Genomic DNA, 21,322 nt, shown 5'->3' with positions numbered 1-21,322 from the left:
GGAGTTCCCATTTCGTCATTATAGTGACGCATAGGGGCACCCTTCGCGTCTTCATACTGACGCTGAAGGCGTTTGAACATGCTTCAGATTTTGACGCCTTGGGAAGTGAGAATGTGTTGAAATATACGAACACAGACGAAAAAAAATGATCAGACGCCATCTTTATGCTAAGCTAAGCTAAACAGACGTTGTGGAGCGAGCCAGACTTCGTGTTACAATATCAGCGGAAGTTAATCAATATAATATAGAAGAGGGTGATTTCGCAAGCGTGGTGCTCTAATCTGCTGTTCATTGCACCTTTATGAGGCACAATACAGCAAAGAGCTGAGGCAGATGGAGGAACAGAAGCCCGAGGTAGGCCGGAGCCTGGGCTTTAGCTGAGTAGAGGAGTCCGGGGAAGACGCCGCAACCATCGGCCTCTGCTGCGTAGAGAAGCCCGGACTGATAGTGCCTCTACTCTCGCTGTGTGCCTTCTTTATAACATTTCTGCATCAGATAAGGATATGGACGTTTGTTTGGTGAAGGTTTCCAGGAAAGAGAGCAACTTTGTGCGCGTTTGGACATTACGAGCAAACGCGCTGCGGAGTATATGAGCTTGAACGGACTCTCGCTGTGTGCTTTCAGTTTAACATTTCTCCATCAGATAAGGATATAAACGTTTGTTCTTGTGACTGTTTCGGGGCACTTTGCGCATGCTTATTTCAAAGACGTGTTTCGCTTACGAGCACAAGCTCCAAGAGCTGAGGCAGCGCGTCTGTGGAGATTTTTTTTGTTTGTTTTTGTCTGCGGAGATATTGTGCGGTGGACGCGTTTGTGTGCAGGATGCAGGGATAAACGGACATCTGACTAAAGTGAGTGTTTCTATTTTCTTTGTTATGCTAACGTGGCATTTATGTACACAATAGCATATCTGAGCCATGTGCCGATTAATGGGAGTGGCTTGCAGAGCTGTGCATTGTGGTGCATTGTGGAAGTTGTAGTTTTTCATACAAATGTGCTCTAAAGTCACGTTCTGTCTTTTCTCTGTAAAATAGGCACAAAATTCTAAATTTATGTTACATTTCGACTACAAATATGACCCACTTTCAACAAAGATTAATGTTCCTATCGATGAAATGGCCCTTTAAATGCCCTAAAATAACTAATGCCTAGTCCTGGATTAATCTTAACCCTGTCTGGGAAACCGTCCCATAGAGGCCTAAGCAACGTTGGATGACAAACATGTCTGTTGTTGTTCCTTATGAAGTTCCTCTGTAATTCTTATAGAATTGTTATCATTTGGTCAATTTCACTTTTAAATGGCAAATTTCTAATTTCTAATTTGGTATTTGGTTGTTTTAATAAAAGTAATTTTCTTGCATTTTATAATTAAATGAAATGTTAATTTTAACTTGTGTTAAATATACACAAATAAAGCTGCTGAAGTAAAAAACACCTTGTTTAAATTATTTATTTTTAAGTATTAACTATTAAGAAAATAAATATACTGTACAAATGGGAAATGTAACTTATCTGTACTCTAATGTTTAAGATAATTAAATGAAAAGACCACATTAGGACAACTTATTTTCCCCATTACTCAATAAAACTGAGAGAATCACTTTTCTCAAATCATTTGAGTAGTCTCAACTTATTGGGGTTTACAGTGTTGTTAAAATGAGGCTGTGGTATTGAAATGACCCTGTTTCAAAGTTATAAATAAAAACCATTTAGTTCGTTTTTTTTACTTTTATTTAAGTTTGTGGAACTCAAAGCAGTGAAATATTTGAACACGGGTAAAACCTATAGGTTAATAAACGTTTTCAGAGGTTTGCAGTTCACTCATTTTAAAATAGTAAATTGCACTACCCATCTTAGTGCCCTTTTTTGGTTCAAAATGTCTGTGGCCCTGCAGTAAATAATGTACTCGGGCACTGGCAAGGACACTGGCTTGTACATTGGGACACTTTTACTTATTTTCTAGTGACATAACTATTAAAATAAGTTGTGAGACATCCACACTGATATCTACAGTATAAGCACTGTAAACCCGAATGCCCAAAGTAATTAATTGTATTTAGTACTGTTAACTTAAATCATTACAATTAGTTCAAATTAATTAACCTTGTTGAGTATTTAGAACTTTCAGATATTTATGAGTTTGTAAAAATGAAACTTTTTAAGTTAGATGAATACATGTTGTTTTTTAATTTGCCCTAACTGTCTCTTTAAATGTACTCCAACTTAAAATTCCTCAGTTTAGAGATTTTGCGTCTGACGTCATCCGTGTTCACGTAAGCTGCTCGCGTTGAGTTGTTCTCCTCAAGATGATGGATCGGTCGCTTCATCCGGTGCTGTAAGTATCACCTTTAAACTCAATGTATCAATTCTAAAGGCCATTATGTTTACTTTTCATGTATGTAATTGTGTTTAGCATAACTTGTACTACCTCAGCACACACGAAAGACAAAAAGAGTTACTTAAATGTTATCTAACTGATGTTACTTTTAATAAGAAGTAGATGCAAGTTATTGTATTAACAAACCGGTTCAGTTTAAGAAATTGTCATGTTTAATGCAACTGTGTGGTGTTAATATATGAAGTTGGCTGTTAAGCATTCCTTGTTCATTTCTCATTTTATAAAATGCTGTTAAACAATTTGAGCCTGTTATGTTGTGTTGCTAAGAGAATTTAATTTTTGACTGAAAAATATGAAATGCTGTTAAACAGTTATGTTACCTCGAACCCATTAAAATGGTAACTTTACTTATGTGGGTTGCTAAACAGACTTTAATTTTTGACTGCAGATTGTATCGCATTTGTAAATTTAAGAGAGATGTTTAATGCAACTGTCCCATGCTAGTTTAAATGTATGAAATTTGCTGTGGAGCAATCCTTTTGTGAAATAAATTGCCAAAATTTTATTACACGTGTCATGTGTTTCTGTGAAATTGCTGAAGCATTTTGATAAAGATTTTAGAAGTTGATTTAACTTCATATAGAAAATAAATAATTTGCTTAGCAAGAATTCCAATAGAAAAGTATAGTAAATGACACATTTGATTTGCAAGAACTCAAAATACACAAGTTTAGATAATTAAATGTTTGATTTGCAAGAACTCAAAATATAACTGTAGTAATTAAAATGTTTGATATGCAAGAACTCAAAATATAACTCAGTAGTAATTAAAATGTTTGTGTTAACTTAGTACTTTCAGTTAGGTCCAATGAGATCCAGAAACTCAAAACTTATAAGTTCTGCATAATTAAAATCAGGATCATTTTTTTTTAGTTTTCCCAACTTATTCGGGTTTACAGTGCACAGAAACAATATCTCTTGAGTTAATTTTTCAAAAACTGGTTAAAGTACAAAGCCCATTAAAAAAGACAACGTTCTAGTACAGCTTTAAGATTAAATAGAAAATCTATTTAATATATAAATATATAAGTTATGGAACTTAAGTTTTACCTCCACCAAAACAATAAGAAAAAATAAGAGATTCATGGGACCAAAAACTTTTGGTTAGAAATACCCGCCCCCCAAAAAAAATTATTACCACTAGACACAGATACAACAGAGCCAGCGAAAAAATTCAGAAGTGGCCACTGGCCACGGCTGTGCTCAGCTGGGTTCATGAGCACTGACTGCCTGCTGGTCGTGCCTGGAACTTCGATCTCTGAATTTGTATAATACATTTTTAAATAAACAGTATTTTTTCAAATTGACTGCAGATTTGAAGATTACATAGCCTATATATGTTCTTGCTTAAACTAATCTTAAAACTACACTTTGTGACCCTGAAACAGTAATACTAAGAAACTGCTATTATGTCTAATGAGATGCAGCCACATAGTGCAATTATAGATTTAAAGGAATAGTCTACTCATTTTCAATATTAAAATATGTTATTACCTTAACTAAGAACTGTTGAATCATCCCTCTGTCATCTGTGTGTGTGCACGTAAGCACTGGAGCGCGCTGCGACGCTACGATAGCATTTAGCTTAGCCCCATTCATTCAATGGTACCATTTAGAGATAAAGTTAGAAGTGACCAAACACATCAACGTTTTCCTATTTAAGACGAGTAGTTATACGAGCAAGTTTGGTGGTACAAAATAAAACGTAGCGCTTTTCTAAGCGGATTTAAAAGAGGAACTATATTTTATGGCGTAATAGCACTTTTGGGAGTACTTCGACTCGCCTGAAAAGTCTGCTCCCCTTCTCACTCTCATAATGGGAGAGGGAGGGTGTTACTGCGCCGAGTCGAAGTACTCCCAAAAGTGCTATTACGCCATACAATATAGTTACTCTTTTAAATCCGCTTAGAAAAGCGCTATGTTTTATTTTGTACCACCAAACTTGCTCGTATAACTACTCGTCTTAAATAGGAAAAACGTTGATGTGTTTGGTCACTTCTAACTTTATCTCTAAATGGTACCATTGAATGAATGGGGCTAAGCTAAATGCTATCGTAGCGTCGCAGCGCGCTCCAGTGCTTACGTGCACACACACAGATGACAGAGGGATGATTCAACAGTTCTTAGTTAAGGTAATAACATATTTTAATATTGAAAATGAGTAGACTATTCCTTTAAAGTTCATGAATGCCTCCACAACATCTTAAATACCAGTGGGAGTCTCAAGATGTTCTTTAAGCCCAGAGTTTATGAGTTGTGGGCGTGTCAGTGACAAACATGGCAGAATCAATTGAAGCAACGCAATTAAAAACATAAAAAAGCAAAACACGCCTGATGCACTTTATTTATTGTTCTTTATGTTTTCAGTAATTATATTAAACAAACCTTGCTGCATTTTGTATAATTCATTTCACCGCCATCATGTGCCGACGAAAGTGACTTGAACACACCTGATGTCTTAAACTCAATTTACCAGCTTATAAATACAACAACCCATTACATACACTATTATGATGATTTACCTATTATGTTTAGAGCTCAGTGTTCTACACCAAAAAACATGTAATTCACAAAAACTGCACCACTTCTGAACAATCTCGGGAGAGATCTTTAACTGATTTTTGGACTACAGTTGCCAAATCTGTAATTAGCATTAACCCACTTTAATTGTTAGATAAGGCAGTGAAGGGATTATAGGTCTGGCATCAGTCAGTACTGCAGTTCATTAATAAGGGCATAAAGTCTTATTTCAGACACTATAAATGTGAGAACGTGTTGCAGCTGAGCGTGTGCACTGATGTGGTTCCAGTAAGCATTACTCTTTAAGCAGGCCTGGCAGGTGTGCGATTTTCACACCGTCCGTATTAACGTTGCGTCAGTGAGCAATCATGAGTCGGATCAGCTTCTACCTCACAGCATAAGCTCTGTAAACACTCAGGACTTTATGAAACTAGTTAGGTTTGGCCCTGGAAGAAGAATACAAGATCCACTACAGTAAATAAACCTTGGCCAGTCCTTTAATAGCAGATTCCCTGTGCTCCATATGTCTGACTTTAGCAGGTATTTACACTAATGTGTTATTATTGATCAGATAGCTTGACTTGTGAGCATGAAAAGATTAAGTGTAAATTCCTCAGAGACAAATTACAGATGGATAGCAATTCAATCATTTAATTTAAACCATCAGCTCATTTAAGAAACAACTTGGCCCAGTGTACTTTAAATGCATATGTTTGACAGTAAATTCAATAGCTGATTTTTGTTATCGTTAAACGTAACAGATTGCAGCTTGAAAAAGATTATTGTGAAGTTTAACAAAGAACACGTGGAATATCTTCACCAAATAAAAACACTGTCAAAAGAATCAGACATGACAGACATTTATTTGAATAAAAAATGACACAGCAATTTTGCACTATCCAGTCTGTGTTTTGAAGGTACATTTGGAGAAGGTTCTAGGATTTAATTCTTAGTTACCCCTAAATGAGAATGTGAAAAGACCACTGTGATGCCTTTTTGTAAATCTGGACCATTTCTTTATATAGAACTGATGCTTTCATGACTTCTGATTGATCTTTAGTCGAAATAGAAAACAGAATTTATAGTGTAATAGTGATGAAAACTTACAAGCTACAAAAAGTTATTTATGCGTCATGAGTTGTATTCAGTTACCTGTATGAATACCAACAATTTATATGACAAACAGACCGTGCTTAACTTCCCAGACTTAACTTCCGGTAAACTTCCACAAAGAAACATTAACATTAGTAGAACAAGAAAAAATATGAAGTAAATGACCTTATTCAAAACATAGCTAAAGCATATCAGCAATTACACTGAGCTAACGTTACTGTGTAAAATAAGTGGATATAATGTTGGCTACAGATCCTTACATTTTGCCTAGTTGCCAAAAACACACAGCAGTGATCTATGCCCACTGTCTCCCATTGTCTTGAGGTAACCAAAACTTTTTCACAAGGTATTTGTTTCAAAAGTAAGTTTACTCGCTAGCCAAACTGATAAACAAACACAGACCAGAAGTTACCTTTGTGCCAGGCGCGTAATCACAACAATGCTCGTGCATCCTATGAAACCACCAATATATCATATTTTTGTCATGATAACGTAACATAAGTCCATTACTCAAAAACTTACATCAACCTGCACTGACCGTGGCATTTAAACAATGCTCAGATGGTACTAAGGGACCCAAAGTGTGCCAAGAAAATATCCCCCTACCCCCTTAGATGACCACCATCAGCTTGAACCGTTGATACATGGCAGGATGGATCCATGCTTTCATGTTGTTTATGGTAATTTCTGGCTCTACCATCTGAATGTCGCAACTGAAATCGAGGCTCATCAGACCAGGCAACATTTTTTTCAATCTTTTATAGTACAATTTTGGTGAGCCGGTGTCGATTGTAGCCTCAGTTTCTTGTTTTAAGCTGACAGGAGTGGCACCCGGTGTGGTCTTCTGCTGATGTAGCCCATTTGCTTCAAGGTTCAGTGTTGTGCATTCAGAGATAATATTTTGCCTACCTTGGTTGTAACGTGTGGTTCTTTGAGTTGTCTTTCTATCATCTCGAATCAGTCTGCCTATTCTCCTCTGACATCAACAAGGCACTTTCTTCCACATAACTTACGCTCACTGGATATTTTCCAGTAAATCCTTGAAATGGTTGTGTGTGAAAATCCCTGTAGATCGAACGTTTTTTAAATACTCAGACAAACCCATCTGGCACCAACGACCTTGCCACGTTCAAAGTCACTTACAGTAAATACCCTTTCTTCCTCATTCTGATGCTCATTATACATGTTTTTCACTGGTTCTTATTGGGTAAATCGTACCAAAACAGGTCACATATTAGCCCCCAAATATTACATTACTGTAATGCATCCACATTTTTCCCACTCTCGTTTCTTTCATTTATTTCAAAAGTATTTCTCAACAGATACTGTTTCAGTACTGTGTTAAAATCAGTAAAATCACTATATCAATGTATAGTTGGTACTTAACTTTTCTTCACAAGACACTATTGAAAACAATAGTGTATGGGATGCCACTGACAGCCTAGAAGACCACTTGTGTGGTCTTGAGGCCATGACATGTGCTTATATTTCTTTTTTCCCCCATTTGATTTTAGGGTGAAATATGATCTAGACATGTTCTTCACAAGTTTTGTGCTTTTCACCCAACAAAACCTTCAGTTTATAACCTGGAAATAACGTGCATTTACCTAAATTTAAATATGATTTGTCAGCATGTCTTGTGACAGGTTTAATGGGGCTCGTAATTAGCATGTCTCTCATAACATATTATAATGCCTAAGGGGCTATTCACATTTCACGTCTTTTGCGCGCTCAAGTGTGTTATTTCAAATGTAGGCGCGCTGTATGCACGCTCATAATGGAAGCGACGCGGTCGCTAGGTGTGTTTTTTACAGGTGCGTCCGCAATGCATCGAGTTAAAAACATTCCAAGTTTTCAGAATGCCGCAGGCGCACCGCGCAGGTCATGTGACAAGAACCAACCGATTTCCGCACAGTTTTAGATGCAAAATGTGAACCGCCCCTAAATCTGCATAATACAATTCCACACAAAGCTATCGCACAGGTTCAGAAGACTTCTGTACAAGTCTTTCGAGATTTAGGCATTTGCCATTAAAGTTCCTGTAGCTTGGTTGGTAGAACATTGTGCTAGCAGTGCAGAGGTCAATGGTTGTTTCATGGTGAACACACATACACACACCACTAAACAACAGAAAATGTATAGATTAAATGTACTGTAAGTTGTGAGTTAATGATTTGAGGTGTAGTCACAGTTACTTTCAGATCAGGTGTTCTTATAAAGCTTCAAATGTCTCTCAAGGGTGTTGATGGAGGTCTGAACATTGTTCGGGGAGCTCTTTCTCTGCGTGATCAGAGGAGCAAGGATTGTCTTTGAGTCTTCTTGTCTTTCGGGAGAGGGTCCCGCTCTGCCATCTGACTGCTGGTCTGATGAACTTCTGCTTTCTGCACCAAAGACTGTGTTTCTGACAAACTGAAAACACACAAACTGGTATTAACCTGTAGTTCATCCAACCAGTACATACCCAAGGCTTATCCTAGTCTCAAATTAAAATTAATGGTTGAGCTGCCTTAGTTCAAAAACATCTCAAATATCTTAAAATATATCTGTGATATTGTTTTGTCTCACAACGCACACCAGTGTTGTTTTTCTTAAGGTATGTTCACGAGTTCACATTAACATGTAATCAATAGGGAATAAGATAAAGCATATTTGGCATGCTGTCCGAAGGAAGGGCTCCGAGTTCACAATTTTAGCCCGAACCCAGAGTACTCCCCCCTATTTAACTGGGATAGATGTACTTGCTAAGCATGAGGTGATGGGGTGGAGAAGGGATGCTGCTTCAAAAAACTGTCACAGGACAGAGGTGAGGGCACTGGCATATGGGAAATCCCCACAGTGCGTAGGAGCCCAATTGATGTGCCCCGACTTACATTAAAATAATATTTATTTGGATTTTAACTGAACTCAAATTTTGTATTTTGGCAGTGAGGGAAATTCTCAGTTAATTAATATATAAACCGATTTTACTCCCCCTATGCACGTACCCATGTGTGCTGCTGTCCAATCAAATTAGTTTTTTATGACTTTTTAAGGCATTAGGCATTTGCTCTTCATTTACTCCAAAGCGTGCAAGGTGCATTAAGACACATTTTGATTAACTATGCGAGGATCAGTGTTAATGGCTAGGGCTATAACCATACTCTATGCACATTTTATATATTGTTATTCCTTCCAGCTCTACTTTGGTCTCTGGTCTCGCCCTCGGCTGCACCCTGGCCGTCTGCTCTGCCGGCCTCACTCCGTTCTTCACCACAACATGAAGTTAATCCCCCCTTCCACCCTGGTTATGCCTTTACTCCACCCTCCTGGACTATTTCGCTGCGGTCCTGGGAGCGTCTGGAAGCCGCTCTTTGGGGGGGGGGGGGCTGTAATGAGTCTGTCTGTGTTTGCCCTGTGTTTGTGATTGTTTGCTCTGCCCACTTGTTTGTTGCCATGGTAATTCATTAGACTCATTCATTCCCTCTAACACACATCATAGTTACTCATTGTCTCTGCTTTAATTTACTAGCTATTTAGACCGTTAAAAGATTGATGTAAATAGACAGATGGACTCTGTTATTGCAGCAGGTGCTGGACATGACATCACTTTTGGTGGGAGGGGCCTAACTTGTGCTTTGCAGGGGGCCTCACAGATGTGCGCTATGCCACTGGGTGAGGGATGGCTATGCACCTCTTCCCGCTGAATGGTTGAATTACATAACCATGCTCTTCCAGAACTTAGTTAAATATACCTAATTTTGTATTTAAATGTCCTAATATAACTACAGCCTAGTCTTTGATTAATCTAAACCCTGTCTGGGAAATTGGCCCATTGTGTATTATGTCAATTATGTATTTAGGCAACTGTGGAGAATATTACATTGTCTATGTAACTGTGTGTCCAAAAAAATTCTATTTTAATCTATAGGTATGTTTTGTCTTGCATTTTGATGGGAATTAAGCCCCTTTTAATATATTTTATTGAATGCATTAAAATTTCTTTCTTTTTGTATTTCAAACAAAAAATTACATTAACTTGTAAGAATAGTTTATGGTAGTGTTCTGTTGTATTGCATTCATGCAGATTGAAATAAAAACATAAAAAGATCACTGTAAGTTCACAACTAATAAAATCAACCGAGAAACACCATTGTCGGAAAAACAAAAACAGGAAAATGCCTGCATGCATTACAGCTCTTTACACCTTGGCATTTCTATTAAGATAATTGGGAGGTGTGATGCTCATTTGTCATAAAAAATGTTACAATGCAGAGATTTGAGACATATTCATTTTTTTATTAAATAGTCTCTAGCCTATAGTCCCCTACGCTGAGCTTTTTTTCTGACTGCATTCTCCTATCATTTTTGTCCTCGGCCTACGTTATAGTAAAGAAGAAGAATTCAAAAATTTTAGTAAACATTAAAATAACATTTTAAATTAACTGGTTTGAGGGAGGAAGTCAATAAAAGAAAGATACCTTAATCAGTGGATGGTGGCACTGAGGCCATCTTTCAATCAGTCACATAAGCCAATCCAAAAACACTTAATCAGTTTACAATACAATCTGAGTGAGATTTGTGTCTGCTGAAAGAGCTCTGAGAACATCAGTACAATAGTGCATCACTCTATTTGACACTGCACAATACATGACATACAATTAAGTGGGCAATAGTTAATAGCAGAGGTTCTCAACTCTGGCCCTCGAGATCCACCCCCGTGCAGAGCCCAGCTCCAGCCCCGACCAAGCACACCTAAGCAAGGTAATCAAGGTCTTCAGGAATACCCAAAAATTGCTTGATCAGGGTTGAAGCCAAACTCTGCAAGAAAGTGACTCTCGAGGGCCAGAGTTGAGAAGCTTTGCTTTAAAATAACTCTGCGTTCACACCAGACGCGAAAGAGGCACTCCGCGTGAATTGAGCGTTGCCGCGTGAAACACACGAGTTTAATATATAGGCGGATATTTGCTCTGCATTAACCAATCAGGAGCTTGCTCTAGTAGTGACGTGATTACAGGAAGTGAGCAGAGTTGCAGAAGCCCCTCCCATGACGCGAATTTCCACGTGAATGTCTCAAATGTCTCAAGCGTTCAACTACGTGCGAATAACACGTTTTTGCCTCTACCTCGTCTGGTGTGAATGCACAGTAAGTTAGTACAATAATATGTTAACATTAAAACAGCATCAATTGAGCATGAAAAATTTGCAAAACTTCTATAAAATTTGTTAATCTTAATGATAATATCTATTCATCGTAATTATATGGCATGAGTCTATATGATGATGAGTCAGAATAGAAGTTTAAAATAATATGATAAACCTATTCTAAATAAAAAATATTATTCTCCACAAAAATTGTTAAAATATGTCCCCTTTAAAAAGGTCCTATAATGTGTACCATTAAGTACAGATATGTTAAACATTTGATACTGATATGTACATTTGAGATACTAATATGTACAGTACTTCTGATATAAACTCTTTAGTTGCAGAGCCGCACATGTTGAAAGGGTACAGCCCCAGTGACAGCTGGGGTATATTTTGACAATTTTTTAAGGTTTATAACACTTGCTTTAAGAAACACTGTAAAAGATGCTGAGTAATTTCTGTGTCACCAGTGTCAACACTTCTATACTGTGATTTTATTTTCAGATTTATATATAAATAAGGGGTATAAATAAATTTCCTAAGAAGCAGATTTTTAAATAATTATTATAATTTTATTTAAATGTTTAAGTTTTAATTTCGCTTGGAAGGCAAGTCAGATTTATTTTCTAAAATTATCAAAATTATTTATAACCTATATATAATCTTAGTAAATTAGATAATGGATTACATATGTCGAGATCTGAAATGATAAGATGCTGTCTCATACTGTAGATTTATTTATAGCCCGAATAAAATCAAATATATATTGGTTTAAAAAAGTACATGGAAACCATAAATCAAGCTAGAAAGATGAAATGTTTAATTGTTGTAGCTATTCTTGTCTCAAGTCATTGTATTGTCTAGATTGAAATGGGGCTTTCAGCAATCAGGTAGGCCATAAATCACTTTTCCTCTGAGCTGTCCATCTTATCACTTATCACAGCTAGCAATTTACTTCCTGTTTATTAATCTCCCACATGCCTCATGTCATCCAAGCCATCAATTAGTTATGATGAGATCCTCACAGGGGGTTCAGCTCCACTATATGTCAAATTGGTCTCTTACTGTATATAGGGAGCTTTATTAACATATATAAATGACACCATTTAAGGCATTTTTCAGCCTGTGAAAAGCAATAGTCAATAAAATGAATTATATAATTTATACTCCTAAAATGCATGTTCAAGTAACTTGCACTATATAAAGGCTACTTAAGTTTCCTAATTTAACTAAGACCAACTCCTGAAAGCCTTAAAACCAATTCTAAGTAATTAGGTGGCTAAAGTTTACCTCCAGGGAATTGTTTACAAGTTGTTTGGAATTCACCAAAGAATTGCACCTGAATAAACCTCACAGCAGGCAAGGCTGTGTGAGGCATGAATACACCTGTTCAATGGGAATGAAATGAAGCACAAATGTCAAACATCTCGGATGACGTTAAACATCATAAAGGAGAGCCTGAACATGTTTACACATCACAGAATCGAATAAATGTAATGTCTCAGTCTATGTGTCTCAGATTTAGTGAGAAATGACTTTGCTGGGGGATTGTATAAAAAGCCTGTTAAGAGCTAAATACCGTGGTTAAGATGTCAAAACATGGGTGCTGCTCAACCGTGGATAGAGTTTAAAAGCTTGCGTTTAGTAGAAGTAAAGTATGCATGATCTTCTTCTAAGACCTCTATTATTCTGACTTTGACAATATTGTCTTGTTTTTTTGTCAATGGGGATTGGTGACTCACTGCTATTCTGAGAATTTCACATTGTCTTTGGCACAAAGGTTCACTTTCAGCTTTTATGCAGTTAATTCCTTGGATACATTAACAGCTTCAAATAGATTTAAGGTAATAACAAACCAATCTAGGATTTTGTTTGTAATAAAACACGATCATGTCTCCCTATATAAAACATCTGATTTAACTCATCAACTTGTTAGCATGTTAATTCGGGGGGTTTAGTCGGGTGTTTCATATAAGGAGAAATCTAAAACATCCTGGGAGGGGTGTCGTAAGGGTACACTAGGGACGTCCCCGTATGCATGTCCGTTGTCATCAGGAGGGTGCGCGTCTGTCCGCGTGCTGCCCAAAATTTGAGACCGCGCTGACAGCGTGCGTACAGTCTGCATACAACAGCGCACGCGCACGAAAATACCGAGACAAGACACTCCACCACAAACAACCACACAAAGGAAATTGTCATCACCTGCACACAAACCACAATTCCCTCTTCACTAATTCTTACTTTTTCCAAGAACAGAAACTGTAGAGCATTTTCGTCAACATAATGTTTGATTCCTGTTCTTTTTTTTCTTCTTGTTTGTTCTAAACTGTGTGTGCAATGGTGGATAGGCTACATTTCTTCACCTATCCTAAATGTTTTAATGTACTGTAAATGTCACAAAATCAGTTCTGCCCTGAAGGCCTGGTAGAGTAATATTTTGAGTAAAGAATCATTTGTATTGCATACATGTCGAACATGGTCATCTGTGCGTAGCCGCGATGACCACACTTTAAAGCCGCGCTGACACGTGCACGCGCTAGCCGGACACGGACGCGGAAAAAAGTATACCGCAGCCTTAAGGGTCCATGAACTTGTGGGGTCCCCAGCTAAGGACTGTGTTGCATGCGCAACCCCCTTAGCTGGGCACTCTTAGCTCTTCCCCGTCTTTGCGTTTTTAGCGCCTTCTTCAATCCACGGCTAACAGTGCGGTGTGTGTATTTACTGCTATTTGCTATAACATCTGCATATTTGCACTTGCCTAATAAATACAGTTTACATAATGTGACTCTGGAGCAATTCAATGCAGTTTTCTTTCCACTGTAAAGTCTTCGCTCTATTCATCCCAGTTTATTTTAAAAAGTGATTTAAGTTCCCTATTTTGTGTTTTGATTCTGATGTCAGCCCTTATAATTATTTTAATTAACATAGCCCGTATAAGCTAATTAACCTAAACTAGAAAATCTGTTACACAACCCGATGTTTTGTAACAAAATATGCCAAGGAAGTATTTTTATCCATTCAAGAATCGTTGATTGTGATGACACAGAAATCCACCGAAGGCTAAACTAGCCCAGTAATGTATATTAAAGCTTCTCACCTTGCATCAGCTTTACGGAATCAATGGAAATGTATGCTGAAATCTGCTATAGTTGTCCTTTTCATTTCATTTTAGAATCCCGTTAAAAAAAACAGTCTGAAGAAGATATAGCTGTTTTCTCGAGTTCATGGTTTCAATGATCTGTTGTTATTTTTGCTACTGCTGTGTGAAACCTGTTATTCACCTTGTACATGATGCTAATAATAATAGTAAAAGCTATACAAGCTTTGATCAAGCATTTTTGACGCAGTCTTATTTAAGGCAGAAGGTCCATTTCTAGAAAAGATGTAGGCCTATTGTTGTTGTTTAAATGTTAGAATTTTATTATTAGAATTTTAACAGCTCAAGTATACAGTATGTCACTGAGATTCTGTCTGTGATAACTAGACTTAAGTCTCAAATCTTATTGTGTGATTGTCATGATCCTGTCAGCTTTGTATGTATTTTTACTTGTTTTGTGTGACAGGGTCATGGCAGCCCTCAGTCTTGTTTTCGTGTGGAGAGTCAAGTGGCTTGTATTGTTGTGTACCTCATGCTCTCCTGTCCCCAGTCTTGTATCCTGTTAATTATTCATTATTAGTTTACACCCTTCACCTGTGTGTCCTCTTTCTTCCCTATTTAAAGCCATTGTGTTTGATGTCTTGTGTCGGATCATTGTATGTGTCTTGTTTGACACCGTCATGGGTCCTGTCTTGTTTTACACTGTCTTGTTTTATGTCATCATTTATATTCTTGTCTGGTTTACCCCCTCGAGGGTGTTTCTGTTACATAATAAAAGTCTTAGTCTTAGTCAGCAGTATAATGTATGTTTAATCTTTGTTTAAGAATGTTGCATTTACTCGGAATATTTAATTACTGTACTGTATTTTACTATAAAATTTACATTTGCACAATAAATGGTCTTATAGCTGCAGACATTGTAGGTCTCAAAATACTAAATACTGAAAATAATAGTCCAAACAATAGCCAAAAAGTCTGTATTATTAAATTGCTATTAAATTAAATTATTAAAAATTTTAAATAGCTAGGTTGGATTGTATGTTTGGTGCGAAATGGGAAGAGGGCCCAAAATTGCTAGTGTTAGTGGCGTGATGATAATTATTATGACAGTGCCTGTAATGACAGTGGTTTTATATGCTGTTGTCACATTATTTGTGCTGTTTCTCAATGAAGACAGACTGCTGACAGCGAGTCATGTTGACAGAGTTCAGGGAAAACTTCCTAATGTCAAGATTAAAGCTTAATCACTTTTTATTGAAGTATTGTGTTTACATGAGGTAAAGTATAATCCCAATATTGCAGAAATCCCATTATAATCACATTATAAGGGTGCATGTAAACATGGTCAGTGTTTAGATTCATCTGAGAACAACTCATCACACTAAGAACAGCTGAGAGACTCATACAATTACAAGAATAAACAAAACATACACTCTAAAAAAATCCGTAAAAAAACGGATAATGTACTGGCAGAAAATTACCGGCACTTTTTCCTTTATGTTTACAGAATTTCCGTTTATTCAAAAACTGAACATTCTGTAGATTTATAGAACACTGTCCGTAGATTTACAGAACATTTTTCGTAACCTTTAGGGACACTTCAATCTGCCTATGAAACGCAACAATGGTGACAATCAACAAAAAAGCTTCATGCCACAATGCATGCTGGGTACCAGGATTGTAGAAAACTCTTTCTTAACATTTACTCTCACCATTGTTGAGATTTGTATCCAAAGTGTTGATGTCTCTGAAGCAAAAACCACAGCTGACACATTTTCAGCCATCTCATTCAATACAGTGTGTTTTTAGATCAGCATAGAGTGTCACTCTTATACATCTCAGTCCATTATTCTTATTTTATCGTTTCATATTTAAATGTTAGAGAGCATAACATAACAACTAAGCTTATATGACAACAGAAACAAATCTCTTTCCTCAAGCAACAAACAAGTTGTAATTGCTACAAGCAAAAACACTGTTGCAATGCTAAAAGAGCAGAGTCAGTTCTGCAAGGTCAAGGGACAAAAGCCTAACTAAAGGGAACACTAATTTCCATAGTGGTGACTTCAAAGGAATCTAAAAGAAACACAAACTGGAGATTTAATATGAAAAATATTTTGGTAAATACACGTCACGTCAGAAAGAAGATTTGTCTACTAAATCACATGTGTCGATGCTGGAATAGTTTAACACTTGTATCTTGTTCTGACAGCATTTGTTTAGAAGTTAAAGGGGACATATTATGAAAATCTGACTTTTTCCATGTTTAAGTGCTATAATTGTGTCCCCAGTGCTTCTATCAACCTAGAAAACGTTAAAAAGATCAACCCAATAACTTAGTTTTGGTAAACCATTTTCTGCAAGCATGTGAAAAAATAGGTCATTGTAATTTGGCCCTTATTGTGATGTCAGAATAAGGTAATACCGCCCTCTTAATCTGCACTATCCAACCACAGCACAACCATTTAGTATGGAGAGAAAGAGAGAGATAAAATATTTCACAGCACAATAGAGTTTCAATTGCAACAAACCACCATCATTGTGATCAGTGGTTGCACTTCATCCGCTCATTTGCATTTTAAATGACACACCCAAAATGGCACACTTTTGCTCAGACCTATATTAGACTTAGTTTACATCTTAAAAAAAACCTCATAATATGTCCCCTTTAAACATCATCCATGTTAGAAAATAACTCTGCAAGCAAGTTGTAATTTTAGGTTTCAAACAGAGATGGTGATAGAGAGCCAAAAGTGAAAGATTGCAGCAGGGGTTATTGCACCCATAATGCAACATGTTATAAAAAAAACAGATAAATGCCTGTAAAACATAAATACGGAAAATTCCTTCATATTTACACAGTACTTTGTCTGTTTTTTTACGGATTTTTTTAGAGTGTATGGTTTTTTGGTGTATTGATTACTATCAGCAAACCCATGGCTTTACTACAGTAACCATTGTGTAACTATGGTTTTTGAAAACCATGGTTGTCAAAACCATGGTTATTTTGTGGTAACCATGGTTTTAATACAGTAACCATGTTTTTTTTACCTGTAGTAAAACCATGGTTAATTTTCATTCTGTGTTGTCACATGCTGATCCTTCAAGCCTTTTATGAAAGAGGTCTGTTTAGCTGAATTTGGTGTTTATATATATTGAGACTAAACTAAAACATTCTGGGAGAGCGGTACGAGAAAACCCTGGCTTATACTGATCAATGTACCTGAGCCATACAGTATCTAAGGAAGAAACTTAGGGTTGTGTTCTTTTGTTCCAGTATAAAACCTATAAGAACACTTAAGTAACTGCACTTTAGCAGTGCCCTGGCAACCACTCAGAATTCCCTAGCAACCACACAATGATATGTTAAAAACCACTGAGTGCACCTTAAGAAATATCTCTCTCATGAACAGTAAACTGCCTCACAAGGCTTGTCCTAGTGCAATACTGTTGAAAGCTATCCCTACTCTTAATATAATAATGTTATGTCCAATGTAAAATCATCCCTGTTTAATTCACCCCTTGCACAGGTGTACACATAGTATCTGTTAATGTACATTTGTTCTCTACAACTTTCTCATATGTCTAAAATTATCATTTTATTCTTTAATATTATTATGTGTCTGGAACACTGTAAGCTTCAAGGACCAAATAAGTTCTTTCTTGTTCTAGAAATGCTCTGACAGCAAACAACTTAGGACACGTTTTGCTTTCGTAGGCACCCCCATATTGTTCAATTGTAATAATATTATAGGGGACATTTCACAAGACTTTTTAAGATGTAAAATAAATATTTGGTGTCCCCAGAGTACGTATGTGAAGTTATAGATCGAAATACCATGTATCATGTAATTTCTTAGCATGCTAAAATTGCCACTTCTTAGGTGTGATAAAAATGTACTGGGTTGTTCTTTTTTTTACATTTTCTAGGTTGATAAATGCACTAGGGATCCAATTATAGCACTTAAGCATGGAAATTCATGACATTTCCCCTTTAATATTTGTTTTATTATTTATTGTCTTAGTAATGTGCTGTTTACTTGTTTTACCACTTGTACAGTATTGTGTTTACTAACGTTTTAAACGGAACCTCAAAAACATGTTTCTAAAGGAACCACTTCTCAGCTACTGAATCTGCAACTATGTGCTTTCCAGCCCTAAACTCTATTCTCCAGACCACGTCAGCCCTATTGAATGGAGGAAGCTGTAAAAATTGAGGGTTTAAATAAAAGCAGTGCAGAAGGAAGACACTGGATGGTAACAACAGGCTAAGAGCAGATTGTAAAATGTAAGCAGACTTTTAGATAGAGAGGAGTTGAATGTATTACGCTGCACAGGAAGCTCTGACAGTACTGTAGCACTCTGGATTTCTATCCCTGAAAATCTAACATACTGAGATAAAAACAAAACATTGCAGTTGCAGTTGGTTGAACCTGACTTGTGAAAGAAAGCATATAGAATTGTTATTTATCAAATGTTGAATAGATTGGCCTGTTCAAGCAGATAGCAAAAGTCTATATGAGAGAGTTTCCACAAGTTTCCATTTTTGCTCATGTGCGTTGTTCCTGGAGCTGAGGTAGACCATGTACAGTTGAAGGCATGCAGTTTGTGTGTACAAGTACTTGTAAATGCCACATGTTTTGCATAACCTAGTTATTAAAAACCTGTTTTAAAAGCTTGTGCAAATAAAGAAGGCATGCACTATTTAAATGTTCATAATTTTCATACTTTCATAATCGATCATGCACACAGTAACAAACACCAAGCCAATAGAGAAAATGTTACAGTACAAGACATTCAATGATGTGTGGAGTAATGAAATGTCAGGTTTAGCCTCTCAGTTATGTACACAACCCTGATTTTTTTAAGATACTGTGTCAGTGGTTGATGCTATTGGGCACTTTTCCCAGAGGTGTACAGAATCTTAAACATATATTGGCAGACAGAGCTTTAGGGCTCTCTCCCCCTCCGGTATGCATCAAAGTGCACATATACTAGCCTCAGCCATTATGTTTATGAATTTCAATCTCAGAGATGCGTTTAGTCTGTAAACCAGCAAATCAATGCTATGCTCCTGGTTGAATGAGCCCCACATTCTCCCATAATGAAGAGTCAGTCAAAAAGACAAAATATATCGGCTGCGTCCGAAAGTCTAAAATGCTGCCTTCAGTGGCAACATTCCAAGGCAGGAAGGCATTAAAGCATGTCTAAATCCAATGGTTGTTTTACTTCCTGTTTCCTGAGATACCTTCACACAGTTCTGTATAAATATAATGGCAGTTCCGGTGATATATTTAACTGTAAACATAGAGCACTTTTAAATCCCTGTGTGCACCAAAGCCTTCTTGTGTTCCTGCTGCCAAAAACCTCTTTCATGTTTCATATGGCCGCAGAACTCAGTCCTGTTTGAAGTTTCAGTATGGCAAATGAATATACTGAAGTTTGATTTTGCATGAGAGCAGAGGATCAAACTTTGTCCCAAACAACTTTATTTTGTTTATGGAGATGCTGTTCCCTTTCAGTCGGTCACTACCACGTCACGTTGTGACCGACGAATTGGGAACTCGCTTAGAGAGACCAATCTGCTTCGTATACTACTAAAACACCAATAAACTTGGCATTGAGATATTTGCATAATGCTGCCGCCGCCCCGCCAGGTGCGTATATAAGCCACAGGTGCAAATATGGAAATTAGCTTTTTCGCTTCGAAAGCCGGCAGTATCTGCTACTGAGAAGCTACTTTCTGCTCTGGTGGGAAACGATTGCTGAAGTTGGTTGGACAAGCAGTACCACAGCGGACGCCGCAGTTTCTCCACTACTCTGCATCTTTTTTGTTTTGAGTTTAAGTGAGTGCATTGCTGATCCCTGTGCGCATCATCAACTGATCATCTAGAGTGAATTTCCCTAAAAGAGTGATACGAGAGAGCTCTGTGTCTTGTTAAAGACAGCCACTCTCTCATATATCCGGAGATCAGCGTCCTTTTCAGGATGGCTTTTTGTCCGGAGACGGTGGCCGTAGGCGGAGACCGTAGGGTTAGAGTGGGTTAACCCCCCTCAGCCTGAACCGTGCCCAAAGTTCCCACCACTCCCTTCAGAGATCAGGTGGTGAGCTTGCAAGCGCTGCTCCCCGGAGGAGGCAGACCCAACCATGGCTTTATTATGTCCCGTACGCACTCTACATGGATCGCACACAAAGCCTCAGGACCTCAGATCAGCTCTTTGTTTGTTACGGTGGTCAGAAGAGAGGGAAAGCTGTCACTAAGCAGAGGATGTCTCATTGGATAGTTGATACTATCGCCCTTGCTTATAATCTGCAGGGCATTCCTTGTCCATTTAAATTGAGAGCTCACTCTACTAGAAGTGTTGCCTCATCTTGGGCACTCGCTCGTGGTTCCTCACTAACAGACATCTGCAGAGCTGCTGGTTGGGAGGCACCTAATACATTCATTAGATTTTACAGTGTTCGTATCGAGTCTGTCACCTCTCGTGTTCTTTCCTCATCAGGAGAAGCACGGAGCACAGAATTTTGTTTTTCTCTCCCTATCTCGTCCTCGAGGACAATGGGACAAACAGACCCAGTTCCGGTAGATGTGAAAGTCGGAACACCTCTGATCTACTGGTTGTCCTTCAACGTGATGCCCAGCTGATGCCTGACCAACGATCACCGACAGAACCAGCTTAATCTCCGCTTAATCTCCTTATCCGTTTATATGTGTGTATACATATATATCTCCCAAGGATTTTTCCCTCCTAGGACTTTTTTATTTCCTCTGCTAAACAGCCCGGAGTCCTAGGGGTTTTTTTACCCGGGGGAGGCAGACTTCTTGGGCTTAACTTAGCTTCCTCTTCTAGACGTTACATTAGTAATACGCTCGCTTATAATGTCGAGTCATAGCCGCAGCAAATTTGACTGCTTATGCTATTGTGTATTATGTTGTGCTATCTGTCGTTTTTCTGTGCTTTTACTGCTTCTATTAATGTAAAGCTGCTTTGAAACAATTAATTATCGTGCAAAGCGCTATATAAATAAAATTGAATTGAATTGAATGCCGGCTTGCAGCCACCGACAG

At 37.6% G+C, this 21,322-nt stretch overlaps 1 protein-coding gene across 5 annotated transcripts in view; it reads right to left on the bottom strand.

The window, feature by feature from the left end:
* Positions 1-5,762: 5,762 nt before the first annotated feature.
* The window catches only part of mlip (muscular LMNA-interacting protein), a 77,747-nt gene continuing 62,187 nt past the window's right edge, over positions 5,763-21,322 (bottom strand). For all 5 annotated transcript variants that reach the window (XM_055169692.2, XM_073872799.1, XM_073872797.1 and 2 more), the window contains one exon: positions 5,763-8,440. In XM_055169692.2, coding sequence (XP_055025667.2) covers positions 8,234-8,440 — 207 coding nt within the window. In that variant the 3' untranslated portion in view covers positions 5,763-8,233. The remainder of the gene's footprint in view (positions 8,441-21,322) is intronic.

This window comes from Misgurnus anguillicaudatus, chromosome 11 (genome assembly GCF_027580225.2).
Source record: "Misgurnus anguillicaudatus chromosome 11, ASM2758022v2, whole genome shotgun sequence".
Classification (NCBI taxonomy): domain Eukaryota; kingdom Metazoa; phylum Chordata; class Actinopteri; order Cypriniformes; family Cobitidae; genus Misgurnus; species Misgurnus anguillicaudatus.
The sequence above is the reverse complement of the archived record's forward strand: the minus strand, read 5'-3'. Positions and strand labels throughout refer to the sequence as shown.